We start from the raw sequence: 24,082 nt of genomic DNA on the forward strand, positions 1-24,082 counted from the left end.
GTAGGGGTACTTCGTGGTTCTTCACAAGTGTGGCGAAGAATACAAAGAGCTTTCTGAATCTTCTAATTGTTTGGGAATTTAGGAGTTTGAGAGTTTGAGCGTTTGAGCGTCTGAGTGCTTTGATGAATTTCTGACTCTTTTCTTTGTCTTAAGGCCTCGTATTCGTAAGCTCTCTAAGTCTTGCCTATGGCTAGATTTGGCCTTGATTAATTGACCAAAGTACCAAAACTCGACTTGTGGTTTAGTTTGTGATTTGACTCCATCAATTAATATTTGATTTAACCAAATAAAAATTAAAAAAAATCCATCTTCCCCAATTTGGCATTTTCATTTGATTTAAATTTAAATTAATTAATTTGTTTAATTTAAATTAAAATCAAATAATTCCTTTCCGCCAAGTGTTGACACGTGTCTCTCTTGACGATTGGTCCAATTTTGATAGGTCACATGCTATGTGTACGATTTGTGAGACACATGGTGCATGCCACGTAAGCCCTGATTATCCAAATTTTAATACGTCGATGAGTATTTATTTCACCTAAATTTACATGTCTGCAAAGATTTCTAGACTGGAAGAGCCTGGTCATGATAAGTTTGATCAAGAAGAGCTTGGTCAATAGAAGTTTGATCAAGAAAAGTTTGGTAATGAGTAGTTTAATTAGGAAAAGCATGGTTATGAGAAGTTCGATCAATGTGAGTTTGGTTAAGAGGAACAATCGTATTTTTTAAACACGAAACTCACTGCATGACCGAAACATATTAGAGAGTATGTTAGTGTGTGAGTTTGTGCATTCAAATATTGTCACTCTTGTAACTAATTCAATTTAATTATCATCATTTTATTGATTAAAAAATTCACTGCATTATAAACTAAATCTGAAAACTGCACGACAAACAAATGAAATGTTTATTTAATTTTTTTTTTTATAAAGTTGGATATATTAACCAGGAAGAAAGAAAGCCGAAAGGGAACAACAAACACAACGCAAAAGAATGAGGATAGGGCATACAAAGACGCCGCCAAACATGGCACCAGCATCAACCCTTCCCCATGAGCCAAAAACAAACTACGGAGGACATGGTAGCCTGTCCTTGTTCAAGATTCTTACAAACGAAGATAGGGGTCTTTCGACCCACACTGAGTCGCTCATCTTCGTAGACTGAAACGATGCCACGAAATCCGCCGCTTCATTCCCCGATCTTGGAACCCAAGACCAGTTGCATATGGGTAATGAATTACTGACATCCATTATCCGAGACAAAACGGGGTATGTCTCCCAATGAGTAGTTTCCATACTATCCAACAAGCCAATGATTATATGTTTGCAATCAGATTCCACTACTACTTGGGATGGATTATTCTGTTGGGCAAGCAAGCATCCTTCCAGAATCACATTGCCTCAGCTGCATACACACTTTGCATAGCAATCTCCTTCATTCTTACCGCCAGACACTTACCCAAATGATCCTTCATCACCACCCCAACAGCTCCACGAACATATGCGGGGGTGGATGGGTCTAAGATCACCACCCTATAGTTTAACGGACCTCCAAACCAAACCCGAATCGTCAATGGGCAAAGAAGGAGAACATGCTCCACTAATTCCTCTTGTTCATTGCATAATGGACAAATGAAATGTTTTAAAGTGAATCAAGTAACGTAGAGATGTTCAAGCCATGTGAATTCTCAATAGTTCCCGAGGGAAGTGAGCAGTCTCCGATCAGCCAATAAGTAGGTGTCAGTCTGACGTCATTCCACGTGGTGCGCATGCTTCAGGGGGGGCCAAACATATTAAATTGTTAGGCTGCTACGTGCATGTCGTTTCCGATCAAACGACAGTGGACCTTGGTCCTCTCCTCAGTGACCCCTACTCTCATAAAAAAAATTTCAGTGCGATCGATACACGAGATGGTATACCATATGTCACTATACAAATAGTGAGATATGCATGCTAAAAAGTTAATAACTTAAAAAATAAAATTTTTCACCACTTCTATTAAAACATGTGGTGTATCACTTGTGTTCCCATCAAAATAAAAAATTTCTTCTACTCCCACAGCATTAAAAGTTAAGGTATAGGTCCCACATGATAAGTGAGTTTAGGTCATTCACTAGAAGTCGAGAAGGAGTGGACACATTACATCCACGTTGAGAATGTTAACAATAGATTCACATTGACACGCAATATTAATTTTTGTGTTTTACTTTATTTTTGCGGGTTAATTATATTATTGATGTAGCATAAATTTAGACTATTGTTAATAAATAAATGCATATGTTATAACGTGAGTATATTGATTACACAATATATTTATAAGAATATACGTGTTCGTGCAACTATTCCTCTAATGTGGTATTGAGGGGGTCGAAAGTGGAACACAAATTTAATAGTTCATAATACTAATCACTTGTATTGCAAGATGCTCAGTACTTTCAAGGACGGAGCTAGAATTTTTTTCTTGGATGGGCTAATTGAAATTAATGCCATAAAATCATATGTTTATTTTTTACATAAAATTATATGATAATCAATATAAAAAAAATAACAATAGAATATAAACAATTCTTGAAATCATAATCCTAACAGACTACTTCAAGGACCATATAAATAATTAACCTACTAAATAAATCAAGAATAAGTAAATAAAGCGATTAAGAGTGTACCGAAGGTTACATTCATTGAAAAATCGTAACGAAAAGTAAGGAATTGCAAATATAGGGATTTAATTGTGAACTAAATTCTTAAGTAAGAAGTCTAGAGGCTAAATCACATATGATGAATGATCTTTTTCTTTAACGAATATCATAGAAAAGGGGTGGGGGGGGGGGGGGGGAGGAGATAGAACTAATTATTAGTTTTAGCATAAAAAATATTATTTATTACCTATCCTCTACTAAATATAATGAAATAATAACATGTGTTGGAATTGAGTGGGTTATATAGGCTACATGCATTAACATAAGCTATTCAAGTATGAGCTTAAAAAAAGGATAGTGATATTCACATACCCTTATTATTTTTTTGATTTGACACAAAAGCCGAATATTTAGAGAAATGTGTGAGAAATAAAATTTAAAAATGGATGTGTAAATAACACTACACTTACAAAAAACTCCCTTGGCTCAGCCCACCTTAGCCTTGTGGGTGGTTTCGCCAGTGAGCGCTATGTCAAATAAATTGAATAAGTTTTTACTAGTCACGTTTGTAATTCATGATAGAGAAATAACTTTTACACTCTTACTCTATTGTTCCGCACTTCATCTTGCTCTTGTTTCGCAAATCCAATAACGTCTAAGAAAAAAAAAGTACTTTGAAAAACAAAGAAAAATAAGTGCGGTAATCATTTTTCTTTTTAATAAAGATTTTATGGTCTTTTGATTTTGTTGTATCCGAATTTTATAAGGGGTTTATTGATAAGAAAAATAATGACAATGAGAGGAACAAAAGTCAAATGTCACTCATGTATAAACTTACACATTATATATTGCCGAAAGTTAGATTCTCCTTTGATGATTGTTATTTATTGATGTCTTTGTATTAGCGATATAATCAAACACAAGTCATCGAAAAAAGATTTAATGTTTTTTCTTTCAAGAACGGAAGATTAGGGAAATCGTTTTGGTCGTAGCTATCTCAGTTTAGAAAATATATTGTTCTAATGATCAATATTATATTTGTGCAGTAATTTTTACATTTTTAGTTTCTCATTCAGCACGATTGATATTTTATTGAGGTAGGTTTCTCATTTGTATAAAGCACGCTTTATGCCTTCTTAGGTTAGTAGAGCATCCCGCTCTTAACGATTGGTCTCCAAAGGAAATGTCAAATTATAAAAGTCAAATTCCAATTAATAGTTGATGTGACAGTCTACAATTTTATGTCAAATTTTGTACATCTTTAACCGAATTGTCAAATATTATTTTATTATTTAAATATAGTTTTAAATGCATGTAATAATTTAAAAAATATTGAAACAAAATTTGCATTGGTTGACATGTTAGTGGAATGAGAGATTTTGACCTCTTAATTTGAAGGATTATGGTAGTGAATGGAGGAAATAGATCATCTTCAGATCTCTCCCTCCACAGCCCAGGGATCAAGTGATCTGGGCTTTAAAAATTTGATCCAACCGCTAAAAATTATTATAACTTTTAATTTTTTTTTACTAACTTCTCTGTTTTAAGCCGTTGGATCAATTTTTAAAGGTCTAATTTTAAGCCGTTGGATCAATTTTTAAAGGTCCAGATTACTTGATCACTGGGCTTTGGAGGGAGAGATCCGAATACGATCTCTTTCCATGAATGGATGGCGGGATGAGGACAAATATTCTTAGAATTACCAAAATGTCCTACAATTAACCCGGGAATCTGGTTAATGAGATTAAGATGGCCAATGCCTATTGAATGTGGTGGGGTCCAACTATCCAAGTCTACCAACCTCACTACATAAAGTTGATCAATCGTGTGGTGGGGATCTCATATTAGAATTGACCTCATTTAGTTAGTGGGCCCATGTGGTGAAGTGTCCTTTTTTTTTTTTTGGTCAAATGATACTTCATTAACAAAACAAGCATATACACATTAAAGGTCCAAATACAATATTCGCATAAGCAAAATAATGGACCTCAAAAGTAACCCACAATAGAGAAACAGACACCTAACCCTAAAGGTCTTCTTCCAGCACCTTCGTTGATAGTCGCAGCTCCTCCAACGGTCTCGAAACATCACCACCAACCATACCCGTACCAGCACCTTAGAGATAGAAAGAACAAGGATCTCGTCTTCCAGCAAATAACAACACATCGAACACGACCACCAAATAGACGAAGCTTGTGGGCATACGACAGACAACAGTGCCAGATTCGGCAGACAAAGAGAAGGAGGTGGTGAAATCACCCGAGCCGGTGTAAACTCGGAGCTCTACTCACCTTCAGAGATGATGACTGCAACAGCTCGCAGTCAAAATTAGTTAAAGCTCGGATCCGAGGTGAAATCGGTGGAAGGTAGGTGAAGTTCATGTAGATGGGTGTGTAGATGAGTGGTTTGAAAGTTGGATGTGTGGATTTGAGGGAAAGAGAACAAGGATAGTCGATGGTGAGAAGGCAAAACGAAATAGGAAGAAAAAGCAAGAAAAACTAACAGAAAGAAAAAAAAAGAGGGTTTCCGCCGACCCTAAAAGCATTAGGGCCGGCGGCAAGAGGAGAAAACAAGGTTTTGTACTGCTCTCACATAGAGAGAAAAAGCTCTCACCCTTAGAGAGAAAGTCTCTCACACCTGGAGAGAATGGACACTGATTAGTGTCCTTTTTCTCAAAGGTTTAGCCCAAAATAGTTGGTCAAAAACTAACCCAATTTGTCAATAATTAAAATAAAAACAAATAAAATTTGTCTGGCCATTCAGTATTACAATTCGGTGGTATTCTTTTTCACCTGTAAGTGAGAGATATTAGGTTCGAATCTCATGGATAACGAATTCAATACCAAATTAGATTGACCTTTGTGTGGCTTAGCCAAATTCTTCCTACTAAAAACAAAAAAAAATGAACTATATTTTATACGGAGGAAAACCAAAAGTGGAAGGTGGGAGTGGTTTTTACATGGATAATCCTCCTTCCCTACTACTTAAACAAGAACGCCCTTTTAGGATTTTTATTCATGTCCCTTTCAACACCAACCAACCACCACCTTTATAGCTCCATTTCTTTTGGATTTTGGAAAGCAATTTGTGCTTTCTCAAAACAAAAAAACCTACTTGGAATAAACACTTGTTCACATGATTATTGACAAAGTTCTAGAACGCTGATTGGCTCCTTATCTATAAAGATCTTTCATGCTTATTTGATTGTTACGAAACGTCTCTAATTACAATTTGTCTGTTAAAAACAGAATTGACTTATTGGGGATAATACCACAACTATTTTTCCAAAGTTCTATCCAAACCTCTTTCACACTCAATTCCTCACACGCTTGTAATGCGACTTGTATGATAAGTGCAACAAATTTTCCGAAAATACTTAGGTTTGGGACCCACTACTGTTGAGAGTATTCTACATTTAGAGATGGAAGTGTTGCTTTAGATTCAGGAGAACCTTTGCCGGATTCTCTTTGTGAGGATTCTATAAATCCTCCAATCACATTCATTTATAATACATTGTATGGTAAAAAATTATTGTAAATTTTTATATTTAAAATTGAATATAAATAATACTTCGTAAAAATTGGCTGCACGATGTACGATAAACGGATGTGATTGGAGGATTATCGAGATCGTCGCAAAGAGAATCCAACAAGAATCCTCCCTCGCTTTAGATGCGTAAACTAATTATCTTGAGTTTCTTCACTCATTGTCAATTGAATTTGAATTTGACCATCACGTTGTAACAACTGTATTTCACCCCCGCTTACTATGTGAAAAGTTGCGTCGTGTGTTGGTTTGCTTTCGGTCTTAATGAAATCCATAGCCTATGATGATACCATGTCGTGTGACAGGGTAATTTACCGAAAGCTATAATGATTATTATATGTGTGTGGATTATGAAAGGGTAATTTGAGTTTCCAAAATTAGCCGAATGGGTGTAAAGTTATAGGTAAAGCTTTAAGTAGTAATATTTAGCGGATGATGATCCTCCTTGAATTCTCTTTGTAAGAATTTAGGAATCATTTTATTGTAAATTGTGTGGTCAGTTTTCGTCAAGTATAGTTTGTGTTTAATTTTAAATAAAAAAATTCAAAATAATTTCTAACCGTAGAATAACAGATGAATGGACACAATAAAGTGATTCTTGGAATCATCACAAAAAGAATCTGAATAGGATCCTATTCCATATTTAGCGTCTATTTTACTCCACTTCCTTAATTTTAGCTGCTTTTGAACATGTTCCGGTGGAAAGGGGATGATTAGAAACATTCTGCTCACCAAACAAACCCCAAATTCTCACCCCTCAAAATTAGCTTTTTGGCTTTTCCCTCCACATTTTAACGATTTGATTTTTTATGCAAGTTTGACCAATACGGATGCAATGCGCGTTCACGAAGGTCAAAATCCCTGGTCATTCAGTGTAAATGAACAGAAAATCACACGGACTTTTGATTCACAATTCCCGCGTAGAATTTTTGACATGTCTCCCCCTACGAATTTAATTACTCACGCATAGCGTGTGGACATATGACTAGTTGTTTGCCAACCATCTGAATCGAAATTGACAATAGTTTGTTAGAATATGCTGTTTTATGTTGTTTCTCCACCAGCTGAAAACCAATCCAGTCAAAAACCAATTCTTCTAGCAAATGATACTTTATTGCAATGACGGTAATAATAATACTTATGTACTCTGATGTGGATTCTATCTCCACTGATTTTTCTTCCTTCTAACATTTAACAATTTAACGTACTAACACTGTCTTTTATAAAAAGAATAGAAAAAAAGAGAACCAATTCTTCTTAAAACCAGGAGTTTAATTTATGATATTGTGTTTGCATCATTTGTGGGAACGCGCTGCTCTTATATATGTAAAGAGAGACATTTTCACATCTTTTTAACTGGAAATGGTTGGAGAGATTTTGACATCTATATGAATGGTAATCATTTAAATAATCTGAATTTGAAATCGGAATCTTGATTTTGATTTCGATTGAGAATTAATAAAGTTGCTTAAATTGTTTCTTAATAATAGTGTTTCTATTTTTGTTGGAGAATGTCAACATTGTTATATAAAGTCTGTGTGGAAGCCGGACGGTGCTTCGAAGCTTGTTATAGATGCAATCAAAGGATTTTTTTACAACTCCTTGGCGATTGAGAAACATTAGTGAAGACATTTTTGCTTTCGATTTCATATTTTAGAACTATGTTTACACGATATATGATGAACAGATATAATTTTAAAATTCTCAGAATTTTCACAAAAAAGATGTGAAGAGGATGCTCATTCTTTCTTGACAGATGAAATCACTGCTACACCTGCACGGTAAACTGGAATAGTTAATGGATAAGGATTGTCTGCCCTCTCACTTCCGGTGCCTTCCTGTGCTCTCCTGTTTGTGTGGTCACGGTTAAGCCAAGTCAACATTTTATATTACTATTCATTTTATCTTATTATCTCTATAAAAAAATAATATAAAATGTTAATATGATTTAACGGTGATCATATAAAATAGAAAAGTACGGAAGGATACCGAAAATGAAAGGGTATACAATTCTTGTCCATAGTTAGTTACCAAGAAAAGGAAGAAAATAGTAAATACCCACTTTCTTGCGGTACTGCAATAATGTCAAGTTCTGTATCCAGTGTGGCGGGTTCCACCTTCGGTCCTCCCTCTCTAAAATTTATTTCCTTTCAGACACTTTCTCTCTCCCCTCTCTCTCTCTCTCCTCTCTCTCTCTCATCAAAATCCGAAATTCCACGAACAAAACGAGAAAAAGCACCCTGCGTTCTTCGCAACCTCCAATCTCTCGTATTTCCACGCCCTATTTTGTTTTCTTATGCACAAAATTAATTTAATCAAAATTTAAATTTAAAGAAAATTAAATTAAAAATCTGTTTGTATTGTATCTGCTGCCTGACTGCCTGCCTGCTCCTTTTTCTCTCAAACTCTCAGAGAGGAGAGAGAGAGACTCGTCTCTCTGAGCCTCTGTCCCCTCCTCGCATGGACAGTCATTACTCGTCCCCATCGATCTCAACGGTCGGATTTGCTTCCCACCCCTTCACTTATTTTCATGCACCGGATCTCGCTACCCCCCATGGCTCTAGATGTGTTTCTATTTCTATATCTATAGGTCTGTGTATGTATGTGTGTAAATGCATGTTTGTGCTGCTCACCTTGTAGTTTCTGCTCTAGGGTTTCCATTAAAATCTCGAATTTTCGTTTGGGTTCCGTTAAAATCTGGAATTTTGATCTTCATCTGAATCCAATTTTTTCCTTCTCTCTCTGTGACCCGGTTAGATCGTAGTCGGATCTGCGGTGGTTGTTCACGATGCTTCGTTTGTACGGACAGGCATGGAGGAGGACGCCATGAGGAGGAAGACCAGGTCCGCTAGGCGCAGAGTTGGCGGTGGCGGTGAGTGGCATTGGCTTGTAATTTTGGGCTCTCTCCAGGGGTTACTTGACGGATGATATGGGCTGCGGTGGCTCCAAGGTCGACGACTTGCCGCTAGTCACGCTTTGCCGGGAGCGGAAGGACTTCATCAAAAAGGCGTTGGACCAGCGCTACGCTCTCGCCGCAGCCCACCTCTCCTACTTCCAATCCCTCCAGCACATCGGCGACGCCCTGTGCAAGTTCGTCGACGAAGACCTTATTATCTCCGGCGCCGGCGGGTCGTCTTCGCCGCCGGGATCCCCAGTTCTCACGTTACCCTCTGACGAAGGCAAGCCCAGGAAAAGTAAACCCCATACAAACGACTCGTCGTCTACGTCGATTTCGCACTCTGTTTCCGCTGATTCGCCGAAAGCGGACGACTTTGACGACTCTCACATAAATTTGTCGTCTGGGTCCGAGTCAGAATCCGAGTTAGACTTGTCGTCGGGTCACATTCACATCGAGGACAGCCCGGAGCAAGAGGTACCCTCTTCTTCTTCCTCCTATCGTTACCCTTCGAGTTACCCTTCGAATTACCCTCCGAATTACCCCCCGAATTACCCTTCGAATTACACTCCGAATTCACATATGTATTATATGAGAAGGACAGAGACGCCGATGCAGACGGTGTATTACGAAGAGCCGGAGAGATATCCGACCCAAAATGGTCCTTACCTGGATCCTTATCCGGGTTATTCGGGTTTTCAGCCATATGGGGGTGGTGGGTTTTTCGGGTACCCAATGGGGTCACCGGTGAATAGTGAAAATCCTTACAATAGACGGCCGCCGAGCCCACCATCACCGGCCCGTCCTCCACCTGCACCGCCTTCGCCTCCGACAACCTCCACTTGGGATTTCCTGAATGTGTTTGAAACTTATGATAATACTGGTTACCCGGGTTCCTATCCGAAGGCTAGATACGGGTACGGGTCCACGACGAGCAGTCCGGACTCGAAGGAGGTGAGGGAGAGAGAGGGAATTCCTGATTTGGAGGATGAGACAGAGCAGGAAGTGTTGAAAGAGGTTCACAAGGAGAAGCGGAAGGCGAATGAAGAGGGTAATGTGAATAGGAATAGGAATCGAAATTCGGGTGAAGGGACTTCAAGGGCTGTGCCATTGAGGCAGCCAAGCAGTGAGGGGAGTTCAGGGACAGTGCCATTGCATAGCAGTGAAAGTTCACACTCTGGGCGTGGGAAGGAGATAAAGAGCAGTCCTGATACAATTGGATCCAAAAACTCTGAAGAGGAATCTGTGAAGAAAAAGAGGGTGAGTTTTGAGTTTGAGGTTGAGGTTGAAGCTGCATCGACGCACGATGTTGGATCGTCTAAAGGGAGTAGCTTAACTACATTGTCAGTCCACGGTCCAAGGGATCTTCAGGAGGTTGTGAAGGAAATCAGGGATGAGTTCGAGACTGCGTCTACTTATGGGAAAGAGGTTGGCATGCTGCTTGAAGTGGGCAAGTTGCCTTATCAGCCTAGAGGTGCTGCACTTAAAGGTAGGAGTCTAATCCCTAGTCGGCTTGGTACTTTATCATACATATCCTCATTCTGTTGATTGCTTCCACCGTCTTGTTCGACCGCATTTAAATGGTGAAGTTTTTGTCTGTTGTTGGGAATCTAAGCTGTGCGCTGTCTATGCATTACATCCCAGCTCCATTGTAACAAGGGCTTACTTTCTCTGAACTAAAATGCATACTTATCGACCCAAGTAGCATAAAATACTTAAGTGTTGACACTGAAAAAAAGTATTAGTACCTCCCTTGTTCATGTTTGCTTTAAATTAGAAACCAGCATGTTACGCAATAAATTTTTTGGAGATAGCTGTGAAACATTTGTCACTGGAGGACCTTCTCAGGTTTTACTTCTGAGGACCTTCTCATGCTTGAATTTGTGTTGATAATTACTTGGCTCCGGATTCCTTTTACACATTGCAAGGCTTCATCATACTGCAATGACCAAAAACTTAAAAGTCCAAGTTACACCTGAATGTTTTGAAAAAAATAAATATAAATCTCACTGTTTCGACCGTAGAATGCTTGTAGGATCGATAATCAAATTCTGTTATAGTCTAATACTTTTTATTGGGGTCTTTATGAAGAAGCATTATTGCTCTGTTTCATTAAAACTTATGCATGTCCATGCAGTGGTCTTCTCAAGGATCCTTTACCTTGTAGCACCTTCCATGCTGTCTTCACCCCCTTCATCCAGGCCACCTGTAAAATTAAGTTCTAAGACCGTGAAATTGGCAAAAGCTTACCAGGGAGAACCGGGAAAAGATATCAAGAAGCCTGGAAACCTCTCATCGACTTTGGAGAAACTTTATGCATGGGAGAAAAAATTGTACAAGGAAGTTAAGGTGAGAGAATCAAAATTATGGACGTCATGCAGCTCATAATTACTACTATGATGACACTTAAAAGACTAAAGTCCTTGTTAGCTCACAGTCACCAAATCCTTTTATTGCAGCAGGTTGCAAAAATTATTTCATTCCCTCTGATTTAACAAGTACAATGCATTTGCACTCATAGAAGGACCTGAATTTCTATATTATAGTTTTTTTTTGACCTGTACTAGCTTCGATTTGATGTGTCAATCATCACTTTTTTTGTTCTTCAAGTGGCTTGGAGCTTGCTCCTGTTGACATCTGTTTAATATGTATTCGTGTTGCACTAATTTTAGGACGAAGAAAAGCTACGGGTTGACTATGAAAAGAAGTGCAAGAAATTGAAAAATCTAGATAATCATGGAGCTGAGTCTGCTAAGATTGATGCCGCACAGGCTTCTGTACGGAAGTTATTAACCAAAATTAATGTTTGTATCAGAGCTGCTGATACCATATCGAGGAGGATACATAAGTTGAGGGATGAAGAATTGCTTCCCCAAGTCACGGAATTGATTCACGGGTAACAAATCTCTTCAACTTCTTTCAGCAACAGCTTATCACTTTGGGTCACAACAATATTTGCATTGGTTCACTTTTATTGTTGGATGAATTAATCTGAATTATGTCCTGCCTTTTTTTCTTTCATTTCATTGCTTTTTTATTTGTGTAGAATTTGTATATATGAGGTTAAGGTGATTGTGTTGGAGATTATTTCCCAATAGTTAAATCAATAAGTTGGTAGTGGTTCGTATTGAGCCCCCCACCAACTCAACGGTGATGACTTTTGCTTTCTATTGGGTCACTTTCCCTCATGCATGATGCTTTAAGACTATTGGTGACAATTTTGGTAGGGGGATTCGTAAAAAGTATGATTCCTGAACTTGCATGTAAAGATGCTTAAACTTTCCTACCAACAATCCATCCGTACATCGAGGGATAGATTATGGTGTGCTACAGGGAATCCTAGCCCTTTTACATTTTCTTTCCATTATTTTTGCCCTCCTGCCAAACATAGGTTATTTACTGGTGATGGAATATCTATTACTTGCAGGGACTTGACTTTATATGTTGATATTTTTACGTTCTAAGTTTATTTTTTAAACTCACCGGGGATCTTTTGTTAATTATATGTTCTATCTATTACTTGCAGGGACTTGACTTTATATGTTAATATTTTTATGTCTAAGTTTATTTTTTTTAACTCACCGGGTATCTTTTGTTAATATTAGGATCTTTTTATCTGCAGATTGATAAGAATGTGGAAATCCATGCTTAAATGCCACAAGAAACAGTTCCAAGCTATTATGGAGAGCAAAATTCGATCTCTTAAGGTGAGCACTGGCCTTCGAAAAGATTCTGGTTTGAAAGCTACTCTTGAACTTGAAATGGAGCTTCTGAGCTGGTGCGCCTCCTTTAACAATTGGGTCAGCACCCAAAAGTCCTATGTGGAGTCCTTAAATGGGTGGCTTTCAAGGTGCATTAATCAGGAACCTGAAGAAACTACCGATGGAGTTGCCCCTTTCTCCCCAGGCCGGATGGGAGCTCCACCCATTTTTGTAGTTTGTAATGATTGGTGCCAAGCAATGGAAAGAATTTCCGAAAAGGGGGTGGCAGGTGCGATGCAAGATTTTGCTTCAACCTTACACCAGTTATGGGAAAGGCAGGACGAGGAGCAACGTCAGAGGATCAAAGCTGAGTATGTCTCCAAGAATTTGGAGAGCCAACTCAGAAAATTGCGTATGGAGAGAGCAAAAAGAGACCATGACCATGATGCATCAACAGACAAAAGTGCTCTGTCAAAGTCTCCTTCCGATAGTGGAGTTTCACCACTAGATGATCTGAAGGTGGATTTGGATTCAATGAAGAAGAGATTAGCCGAGGAGAGAGCGAGGCATAAGGAGGCCATCAAATTAGTTAATCACGCAGCTTCCAATAGTTTGCAAGGTGGTTTGGTCCCAATTTTTGGAACTTTAGATAGTTTCACTTCAGAGGCTCTGAAAGTTCACGAGCAAGTCAGACTTCAAGATGCCAGAGGCTCATAGCGAATGTAAAAATATATTTATACAAGTCGGACGTGTGATCTGTGGAGTAGCTAGAGCCCGTCTGTATATGTACAGTTGTTTCTTGAGATCGCATACATTTAGAAATGGTAGGTTAGCAGAAAAAGAAAAGGGAACTATATGAAACTTTAGACATGACAGAGAGCCTCGAGAAGGTATTTAGAAAGGTTGATAAACAGTAGAGTTGATCCCTTTGGGTTGCCTGGAAGTTGATGCATTCTCATCTCGACTAGGAGATATTTTTTGGTCTGGCGGATGTACTGCATCACCTGCGTCGCCTCCACACAAACATTGGGGGTGAGGACCTTAATACCATAGGGTTCCGTTCTTTGTGTCTGTGTGGTCTGGCTGGTGACGTGGTCCAAGGCAGAAAGCCAAGAATGCCTCCTTTAACTTGATATCTTGTACTGCACAACCCCTCTAACAGATGGCAAATTTGTACAGAAAATTCATTTATTGGGTTTATTGGTTTTTAGGTGGATGTATTGCCTGTTGTTGGAATGTGTAGGATGTCAGCTTAGAGAAACTGCGAGTCTTTATTCCATTACCGAAATGGTTTGTCTTTTCTTGTACCGTCTGGATCTCTCTTATGCTTCATCCCCTTGCATTAATTAAAGTGCATGGTGCCCGTTAGAGTTGCATTGTGTCTGAACGTGAGCGATTTCTGACTATCAATGCATGTGGACAAGGGCGGATGGAAGTAGGGACCAAGGTGGTCCTAGGATCATCTAAATATACATGTGAAGGTTTTTCAGTGACTCTTTGAATATTTGGTACGGGTTGTTTTTGTGCTTACTAAATGTTTGATGTAATGCATGCTAGACATATTTTGACATGTTGCGTTAACAACACTTGACAATTTCGGCTCAATCAAGGAAGAGTCAAAAGATGGTATTTAGGGAATTTATTCAAATTCCTTTCATCACTCCTGATCAATCCCTTGTTGATTTTATTCAAAGAGTAACTCCCAAAACTACCTATTTTAATTAGGAATAATTATCATGTTAATTGCAAGATATTATTTCACATAATATCTTGCAATTATCCCCCATCACCACCATAAATGGCCGGCCACCCTCCTATAAATACCTTATTTATCTCATTAAAATGCTAAGTCATTTGCTATCCACGTACACTTGAATACATTATTTTCAGAATTCTAAATTTGGCACGTGAGACTTTTGACCTTAATCAAATGTGTTATTATTTTGCAAATGTATTTTTTGTCAAAGGAAGAGATGGAGGAAATTTGCATCCACAAATTGGTGTTTTCATTGGGAGATTGATTCATACGCTCAAAGAAGACTTTTGCATTCAAAGTTTCTCATTTCTTGTTCATTCTAAATTTTTTTTTGTATGTTCTTATTCCTAGATTTTTTTAATTCTTTGAATAGATGTATGAGGAAAGTACAATGGTAGGGAAATTCGGAAACCACGATGAATGAAACTTTCTACGTTCAAAGATCCGGATCAAATGATGGAGATTGCGATATAGCCCCACAACGTCGATCCATGAGACTCAACTCGGCGGCAAGAGGAGTAACTTTGCTAGCATGGAGCACCACCACCATAGCAACCACGGCAACTGCCATGGCAGTGGGACAACTTTACAGCAGTGAGGCCATGGTGAGTAGGCAGCAACAAGGCATCCATAAGCCCAGGCCCAGGCCCAGGCGCCAGAGGTAGCCCAAGCCGTTGCTCCAGCAACGTAAGCCTAGGCCTAGCTAGCGCGAACCCAACTCATGACCTAAGCTATCTAAACCCAGACAACTACAGTTGCAACCATGGAGGAAGCCTAGCACTCGCAGGCCCAAGGCCAGCGTGAACCCAGCGCGCCTCCAAGCCAAGTGGGCTAGGCCAACTCGGACCAAGCCACGTCGACGGTCCTTTTGGCCCAGATCCAACGCACTTTTAGCGCTGCACTGCGCCTACACGCCTTGCACATGGCTCGACCCATTTATGCGGCCCCACCTGCTCCCGCGGTTCACCTAGCAATCCTGACAAGTTCATCCTGTAAACATCGAAATTTCGGTGAAATAAATGTTGACCAATAATTAAAATTTCAACGTTCACGTATCACATAAATTTTACACGTATCATGTAACTTAACAAAAAATCGAACAAAATCAGAAAAGTCATCAAATAGGACATGTGTCAACACTTGGCAGAAATGATTTATTTCATTTGAATATTATATTCAAAATTTGGCCTTGAAAAATTCTATAAATAGAAGCCAATTTCATTTATTTCACTTCACCAATTCACATCACACCAAAACCTTGAAGCTTTGAAACTCTAAAGCTCTCAAGCAAATCCCGAAGGATCAAGAAAGCCCTTTTCGTTCTTCATCAAATCCTCCTTCAAGATTAAGCCCTGACAACCCTTGAAGAACTTCCACCAATTCAAGATCAAGCCCCGATGACCCTTGAAGAAAGTGTTCATCATTCATTAATTGTTCATCAAGATCAAGCCCCGAAGGCATTGAAGATCCGTTCATCCTAAGATCAAGCCCCGAAGGCCCTATGGATCAACAACATCAACAAATATGCACCATTGTTCATCCCTAGATCAAGCCCTGACGACCCTTTTGGATCAACAACATCAACAAATCTGCACAATTGTTCATTCCTAGACCAAGCCTCGACGGCCCTTTGGATAAACAACCCATCAACAAATCTACACATTACGAAGATAAAATTAGAAGATCAAATTGTAAAAGAGATTGTAACCCCAAAATCAATACAAAATATTATTTTGTACACGTGTTCTTGTTTTATTCATCGCAGGGATATTAATGTTCACAAATTTGGCACGCCTAGTGGAACTATCTCTACCTCTCATCTTTATCTTCAAATCCACAAAAGGGCACAAATGGCGTCAAGGAAGGTTCAAGCTGTTCCCGCAACCAAGGTGAAGGACAAGAACGTCTTCGCCACAAGTGGTGGCACTTTGGGCATCATAACTTGAAGTAAGGCAATAGCTTTTTCCATCGCTTCTTCCACCCCTACATCAACTTTGCCGAAGGAACAAGAGCACCCGAGACACAAACCTGTGATCACCCTGGCCTCGATAAGAGCACCAAGGGAGGAAAGTCTGAAGAAGTACTCCGAGTCCCTACTCTTCGATGCCGACTCGAGCGGTAGCATAGCCATGCAAGTCATAACCACCGGAGAAACTTCGATCGAGGAGCAGCTAGCTCAAATGAATGAAGCAATCGCAAAACTCACACGGACTGTGGAGGAGAAAGACTTGCAAATTGTCGCACTCGTCAACCAACTGGATGGGTATCCCAACGTGAAAGTCGACCTAAAGGTTGATCCACTAAAGAAGGAAAACGACGAGGATGAGGAGCCTCCAGTGGAGAAAGTCGAAGAGAAGCTAGAGCTGGACCAAGCAGCGGTGCTTATGGGATTTTTCTCTATCCAACAGCTACAGGAGATGATCGCCAGCACCATCAAAGGCACAGTACGAAGGGAGCTCACATACCTCCGTGTTGTACTCAAATCCATACTCCAAAAAGATTGACGACCTGAAGATGCCGAGGGGTTATCAACCACCAAAGTTCATGCAGTTTGATGGAAAGGGAAACCCAAAACAGCACGTCGCCCATTTCGTTGAAACTTGCAACAACGCGAAGACGGAAAGAGACTACTTCGCGAAGCGGTTTGTTCACTCTCTGAAGGGGAATGCATTTGATTGGTACACGAACTTAGAGCTTGAATCCATCAACAACTGGGAGCATTTGGAGCGGCAATTCCTCAACCGTTTCTACAGGACCCGCTGCACTGTAAGCATGCTGGAGTTGACAAGCACAAAGCAATGGAAGGACGAGCTAATCGTGGACTACATCAACCAATGGTGCACTCTAAGCCTCGATTGCAAAGACAGGCTCTCAGAGATCTCCTCGATCAAGATGTGCGTCTAAGGCATGCAATGGGGGTTAAACTACATCCTTCAAGGCATCAAACCACGGACTTTTGAAGAGTTAGCTACCCGTGCCCACGACATGGAGTTAAGCATCGCCCATCATGGAAAAAATGAGCCAATCATTGATTTCAAGAAGGATAAGGTATTTGCTCCGAAGGTGGACAATCATGGGAAGAAGCCCGCCAAGGAAGCTTTTACTATCAACACTACCTCTATTAAAACTTCCACTGCGCCCATCAAGATCTTCTCTAAGAACAAAGCAAAGGAGATAAAGAGAGATGAGCCTTCTCGCACCCAAGACAGGTACAAAAACACCTTGAGGGAGCTGGAGCAAAAGACGTACCCTTTTCCTGACTCAGATATGGCTGCAATGTTAGACGACTTGTTGGAAAAGAAAGTGATCGAGCTACCCGAATGCAAGCGTCCCGAAGAGATGAATCGCGTAAACGATCCTAAGTACTGCAATTACCATTGTATTGTGAGCCATCCTGTTGACAAGTGCTTTGTCCTCAAAGAACTCATCATGAAGCTAGCACAACAAGGGCAAATCAAGCTTGACCTTGAAGACACGACCGCAACACATACTACTACAATTACGTTTAGATCATTCGATCCCGTGCCTCTCCAAGTGACACCTGACCATTAGGCCTGGCAATTCCTGACACTACCTGATAACCCGACATGAAATTAACAGGTGTTCGGGTCAACACGATAACGAATCAGGTCGTTATCGGGTAACCCAATAAGCAACTGTTAAGATAATGGATTGGTTCGAGTATACACATGGGTAACATGATACACGATAAGCAAAATATTAATTTTATAATTTTATAACCCTAAAAAAATACTATAATAATTATATATATTAATTTAACAATTTTATACCCCAAAAAATAATAATTATATATATTAAATTAAATATTAAAAATTGGTAACCATTGGATCGGCTTAAATATACATACCATTCAATTTCTTAAGTCTTATACGTACAAAATAAATAAATTTAAATCTACTTAATAAATATATATATACTATTGAACTTGATGAGATATGAATTATACGAAACTAATTTCAATGATCTAACCGTCAAACTTGTTTGTGTATGCTTCAAGATCGCATTAGTAAAAAATCGCAAAAAATAAACATTCAGAGATCAAGTAAGGGGACAAAACTTTTCGACGGCTATCAACCAAAAATCACGATTTAACGGTTATTTTAACTCCGATTTTGATGATTTTTTACGGCTACACTCCTTGACCCTATAGGAATACAATGAATGAACTCGATCTTCAATTTAAAATATTTACACTAGTGGATACCACAAAATCTTATGTTATACTTAATGAAAGTATGAATAAACTCTTGAGTGTTTGTGAATCCGTTGTTTTGATGGGATATGCATTCTACGAAACAAGTTTCAATGATCCAACCGTCAAACATGTTTATATATACTTCAATATCACATACGCCAAAAATTGCAAAAAACAAACATTCAAAGATCAAGTAACCGGACAAAACTTTTCGACGGTTATCAACCAAAAATCATGATTTAACAGTTATTTTAACTCCGATTTTGATGATTTTTTACAGCTACACTCCTTGACCCTATACGAATACAATGAATAAACTTGATTTTCAATTTAAAATATTTACACTAGTGGATACCATAAAATCTTATGTTATATTTAATGAAAGTATGAATAAACTCTTAAGTGTTAGTGAATCTATTATTTTGATGGGATACGCATTCTACGAAACTAGTTTCAACGATCCAACTATCAAACTTGTTTGTATATGCTTCGAGATCGCATACGCTAAAAATCGTAAAAAAACAAACATTCAGAGATCAAATAACGGGACAAAACTTTTTGGCGGTTATCAACCAAAAATCACAATTTAACGGTTATTTTAACTCCGATTTTGTTGATTTTTTACAGCTACACTCCTTGACCCTATATGAATACAGTGAATGAACTCGATCTTCAATTTAAAATATTTACACTAGTGGATATCACAAAATCTTATGTTATACTTAATGAAAGTATGAATAAACTCTTAAGTGTTAGTGAATCTATTGTTTTGATGGGATACACATTCTACAAAACTAGTTTCAACGATCCAACCGTCAAACATGTTTGTATATACTTTGAGATTGCATACACCAAAAATTGCAAAAAACAAACATTCAGAGATAAAGTAACAGGACAAAACTTTTCGACAGTTTTCAACAAAAAATCATGATTTAACGGTTATTTTAACTCTGATTTTGATGATTTTTTTACAGCTACACTCCTTGACCCTATATGAATACAATGAATGAATTCGATCTTCAATTTAAAATATTGACACTAGTGGATACCACAAAATTTTATGCCATGATATCGATGAAAATTAAGGATTTTGTAAAAGGAATAACGTGCAAGTTTTGAGTTCCATTGGCAAAGGTTTAAACTTTTGAGAAAGGCTTCACAACCTTGAAAACAAAAACTCTTTCATTTTGCATATCCTTGCACATTTAATATTTTGTAATAGGCTAGTAGTGTATGGATGTTTGTTTATCAGGCTCTTATTTTCGAGTGTAGAAGTAGTACTTAAATGACAAATGTGTTTTAATGTTTTGAAGTAATATTTATGTGGCAATGTGTGGTATGTGCAAATTTAAGAATTTTTTTTTTCTTAACGGGTCATAACGGGTCGGGTCACTTTACCTTAAGGACCCGTAAAGATAACAAGCGTGACATGACACGATCCATTAAGATAACATGTGTTACACGAAAACGACAGACACGACCCGTTTGCCAGGCCTACTGACCATTCCTGTCAATTCTCAAGCTGCACGACACCTTCTGCACAACCATCACTGGGGGTAAGCGACCAAGATGCACATACCGATGATGAAGAAGGATGGACATTGGTGACCTACAAAAAGACAAGGAAGCCAAAACCATGAGTCACACAGCCAAGGGTGGAACAAGGAGGAAATCACAACGGACAAATACAATAGGAAGCCTAAAAGAAACATAAGAGCTAATAAGCCAACATATGCTGGGGAACCTATTGAGCAAGAGCCACACATTCCCGTCTCCTTGCACAAGTATTTCCCGAAGGACTCTTTCTAACAGTGCACTACCATCGCTTGTCACATGTTGAAGTAGAGATGGAAGAGCCTTTAAAAGGCAAAACTATTGCCATTGAGGGAGTAAAGACCCTTATGCCCAAAGAAGGTTTGCCAACACACTTTAGCATCGAGGAAGCGCTACGATTTACAAAGAAGATGTGAAGAGCACTAGCAATGGTCTTGGTAAATCCCGGCGACCATGAAGTGCAAGAAAGCAAGGACGAAGGCTTGAAACTTCGGCCACATGAATATGCCACATGTTGTTTCGCCTATGATGTAATCAACTTCACTAACGAAGACTTACTGCTGGGATCAAAGCCTCACAATCATCATCTCTTCGTCTCAAGGTACGTAAGGAAACACAAAGTCAACCGCGTGCTTGTAGATGGTGGGTCGACCATTAACATCATGCCAAAGTCAACAATAACCATAATCGGCATCAAGGTGGATGAACTATCTCTAACTTGTCTACTGATCCAGGGTTTTAACCAAGGAAGACAAAGGACGATGGGCATGACCCGAGTGGAGATGACCATAGGTGAACTTAAATCAAGCATGATATTCCATGTGATTGATACAATAACTTCCTACAGCTTGCTCTTAGGAAGGCCTTGGATCCATAGGAATGGAGTAGTGCCATCCACCCTCCACCAATGCTTAAAATTCTACCAGGAAGGAGTAAAGGTGATACTAAGCCATTCACCGAAGCTGAATCACACTTTGCAGGTGCCAAGTTCTATATGGATGAAGACATGGTGCCCGAAGCTCTTCCAGAAGAGATTAAATCCACGGGCAAAGCAGCACCTAAAAAGTAGGAATGGCAAGCCATGCCCAAGAAACAAGAAGGCCAAGCCATGCCATCTTCAAGCAAAAATGATGACGAGCCTGCCAGATCTGCAACAACCAAAGGGAGTAGGATGCCTTCAAAAGGACCAAACACACCTATATTCCGATACATCCCGATGTCAATAAGAAAAAATGGTCAATCCCCATTCGAAACTGGAGCAAGCAAAGCCGACACACAGTGGCACAAGGATAATGTGAAGTTACTCTAGACGAATGCAGTTTTGCCTCTGACACAGCTAGGTGACGTTAAGGTTGTAGGATTATCGCAAAGCTTCATAAAACCTTTGCCAAAGGGGGTGGAACCAAGCTTTATTCCAACCAATAGGACCGAAGAATGTTTTGATCCAAACATCTACAAACTCATGTTGAAGGCTGGGTACGACTTCGCTTCCTCTTCGAATCCTGGAAAAAAAGTTTTAAACACCGTCAATGACAAAGAACGTAACCTCACCAAGACTCAAAAGAAGTTGAAGGAGCATGGTTACGGAGTTGACAACAACAAAGCTGGACTCGGGTTCACACCAAATGTACCCGTGAAGATTTCAAGCAAAGCGAAAAACGCTAGCACTCAACACATGCGTGAGCGTTGGACAAGATCAAGAGGAGCTTAAGTCCGCCCCTCGGACGTTAGTCTTCGATAAGATGAATCGTTTAAGGCCCAAAATTTCGGCACTTGATCGCATTAGTGGTCAAGACCAAACCTCCATTTTTAAGAGGCTTAACACGCCAACATCCTAAAGCTCTGTTTTTGAAAGGTTATCAAAACCTAAGAAACAAAGCAACACGGCTAGCTCTCCTCTGCGATGGTCAGCTTTGGAAAGACTTGAAGACAACAAGAAGCCTTCTAGAAAGAAGGAAATAATGCTAAAGGAAGAAAAGCTCGATGGTCTGGCAGGAAAAGATGATGTTCGAAGCTCTATTCTTTCAAGGATAAAGCACCAAGCATCTTGGAGGCTGACACAATTAGATCACTGAAAGTGAAAAGGCGCACCATCATCCACACTGGCCAATCCTCACACCAACAAGCTCGAAAGGATGACGTTGAAGAGGAGGTCTAAGACGTCTTCCACATCACGATCCCGGAAGGCAAAGAAGATGAAATCCCCGAGGAAGACGTCACTGCCGGACCACCACAACTTGAGGATGAGGGGCAAGCCACGGTTGATGATCTCAAAGAGCTCAACTTAGGCACAAAAAAGGAGCCGAAACCTATCTTCATAAGTGCGCTGCTAAGTGCGGACGAGATAGAGGAGTATTACCAACTATTATTAGAGTACAAAGACATCTTTGCTTGGACCTACAAGGAAATGCTTGGCCTTGACCCTGTCATCGCTGTGCATTATCTTACAGTCAAGCCTGGAACGTGACTGATAAAGCAAACTCAAATGCGCTATCGATCCGAGCTCATCCCACAAATTGAGGCCAAGATTGACAAGCTAATTGAAGCAGGCTTTATTCGAGAGATGCAATGTCTTAAGTGGATCTCAAACATCGTCATTGTCTTTAAGAAATCTGGACAAATACATGTTTGCGTAGACTTCCGGGACCTCAACGAGGCTTGCCCAAAGGACGACTTCCTCTTGCCAATCATTGAAATCATGGTGGACGCAACCACTGGCCATGAGGCACTATTATTCATGGACAGCTCTTCTGGATACAATCAAATTCACATGGCTCTTGAAGATGAGGAACTAACAGCCTTCTGCATGCCAAAAGGTATCTATTGCTACAAGGTGATGCCCTTTGGTCTAAAGAACGCTAGAGCTATATATCAACGCGCAATGCAGAAAATCTTCAATGACATGCTACACAAAAACGTAGAGTGTTACGTAGACGATGTGGTGGTCAAGAGAAAGAAAATATTTGATCACTTGAAAGATTTGCGAATAGTGTTTGAAAGGCGGCGAAAATACGACCTCAAGATAAACTCGTTAAAGTGTGCACTTGGCGTCACCTCTGCAAAGTTCCTCGGCTTTATTGTTAAGCACCGTGGCATTGAAGTGGACCAATCAAAGATCAAGGCCATTCAAAGCATGCCTGAACCAAGAAACCTGCACGTGCTGAAAAGTCTACAAGGACGACTAGCCTTCATCAGATGCTTCATCTCCAACCTTGCAGGGCGTTGTCAACCGTTCAATCAACTCATAAAGAAGGATGTTCCGTTCATATGGGACGAAGCATGCCACAATGCTTTTGAAAGCATAAAAAAATATTTATCAAGTTCACCTGTCCTGGGGGTGCATATGCCTGGGAAGCTGCTCATATTGTACATCGCTGCTCAGGAAGGTTTTGTTGGAGCACTCTTGGCACAAGAAAATGAATCCCAGAAAAAAGGAGCACTTTACTAACTCAGTCGAACTCTCATCGGTGCTGAGTTGAATTACTCCCCAATAGAAATAATGTGCCTTGCCTTGGTGTTCGCCATTCAGAAACTTAGACATTACATGTATGCTTACACCATCCACTTGGTTGCTAAAGCTGACCCAGTCAAATATGTCATGTCTAAACCAGTCTTGACAAGATGACTCGCTAAATAGGCGTTGCTTCTGAATTAGTATGAGATCATCTACGTCCCAGCTAAAACCGTTAAAGGACAAGCGTTAGCAGACTTCCTTGCCGATCACCTAATCCTAGCTGATTGGAAAATCTCAGACGACTTGCCTGACGAGGAGGTG

General features: G+C 39.6%; 1 protein-coding gene across 2 annotated transcripts; it reads left to right on the top strand.

The window, feature by feature from the left end:
- The first annotated feature begins 8,302 nt into the window (after positions 1-8,302).
- On the top strand, positions 8,303-14,082 carry LOC137716457 (protein ALTERED PHOSPHATE STARVATION RESPONSE 1-like). 2 transcript variants are annotated; one of them, XM_068455921.1, is made up of 5 exons: positions 8,303-8,680; positions 8,942-10,569; positions 11,218-11,429; positions 11,753-11,976; positions 12,703-14,082. In XM_068455921.1, the coding sequence occupies exons 2-5, from the start codon at positions 9,114-9,116 to the stop codon at positions 13,496-13,498; spliced, it is 2,688 nt and encodes an 895-aa protein (XP_068312022.1). In that variant the 5' UTR covers positions 8,303-8,680; positions 8,942-9,113; the 3' UTR covers positions 13,499-14,082. The 2 variants fall into 2 exon arrangements, with proteins under 2 accessions (XP_068312022.1, XP_068312028.1); XM_068455927.1 differs by having other exon boundaries at positions 8,994-10,569.
- The last annotated feature ends 10,000 nt before the right edge of the window (positions 14,083-24,082 follow it).

This window comes from Pyrus communis, chromosome 1, assembly GCF_963583255.1.
Source record: "Pyrus communis chromosome 1, drPyrComm1.1, whole genome shotgun sequence".
Lineage (NCBI taxonomy): Eukaryota > Viridiplantae > Streptophyta > Magnoliopsida > Rosales > Rosaceae > Pyrus > Pyrus communis.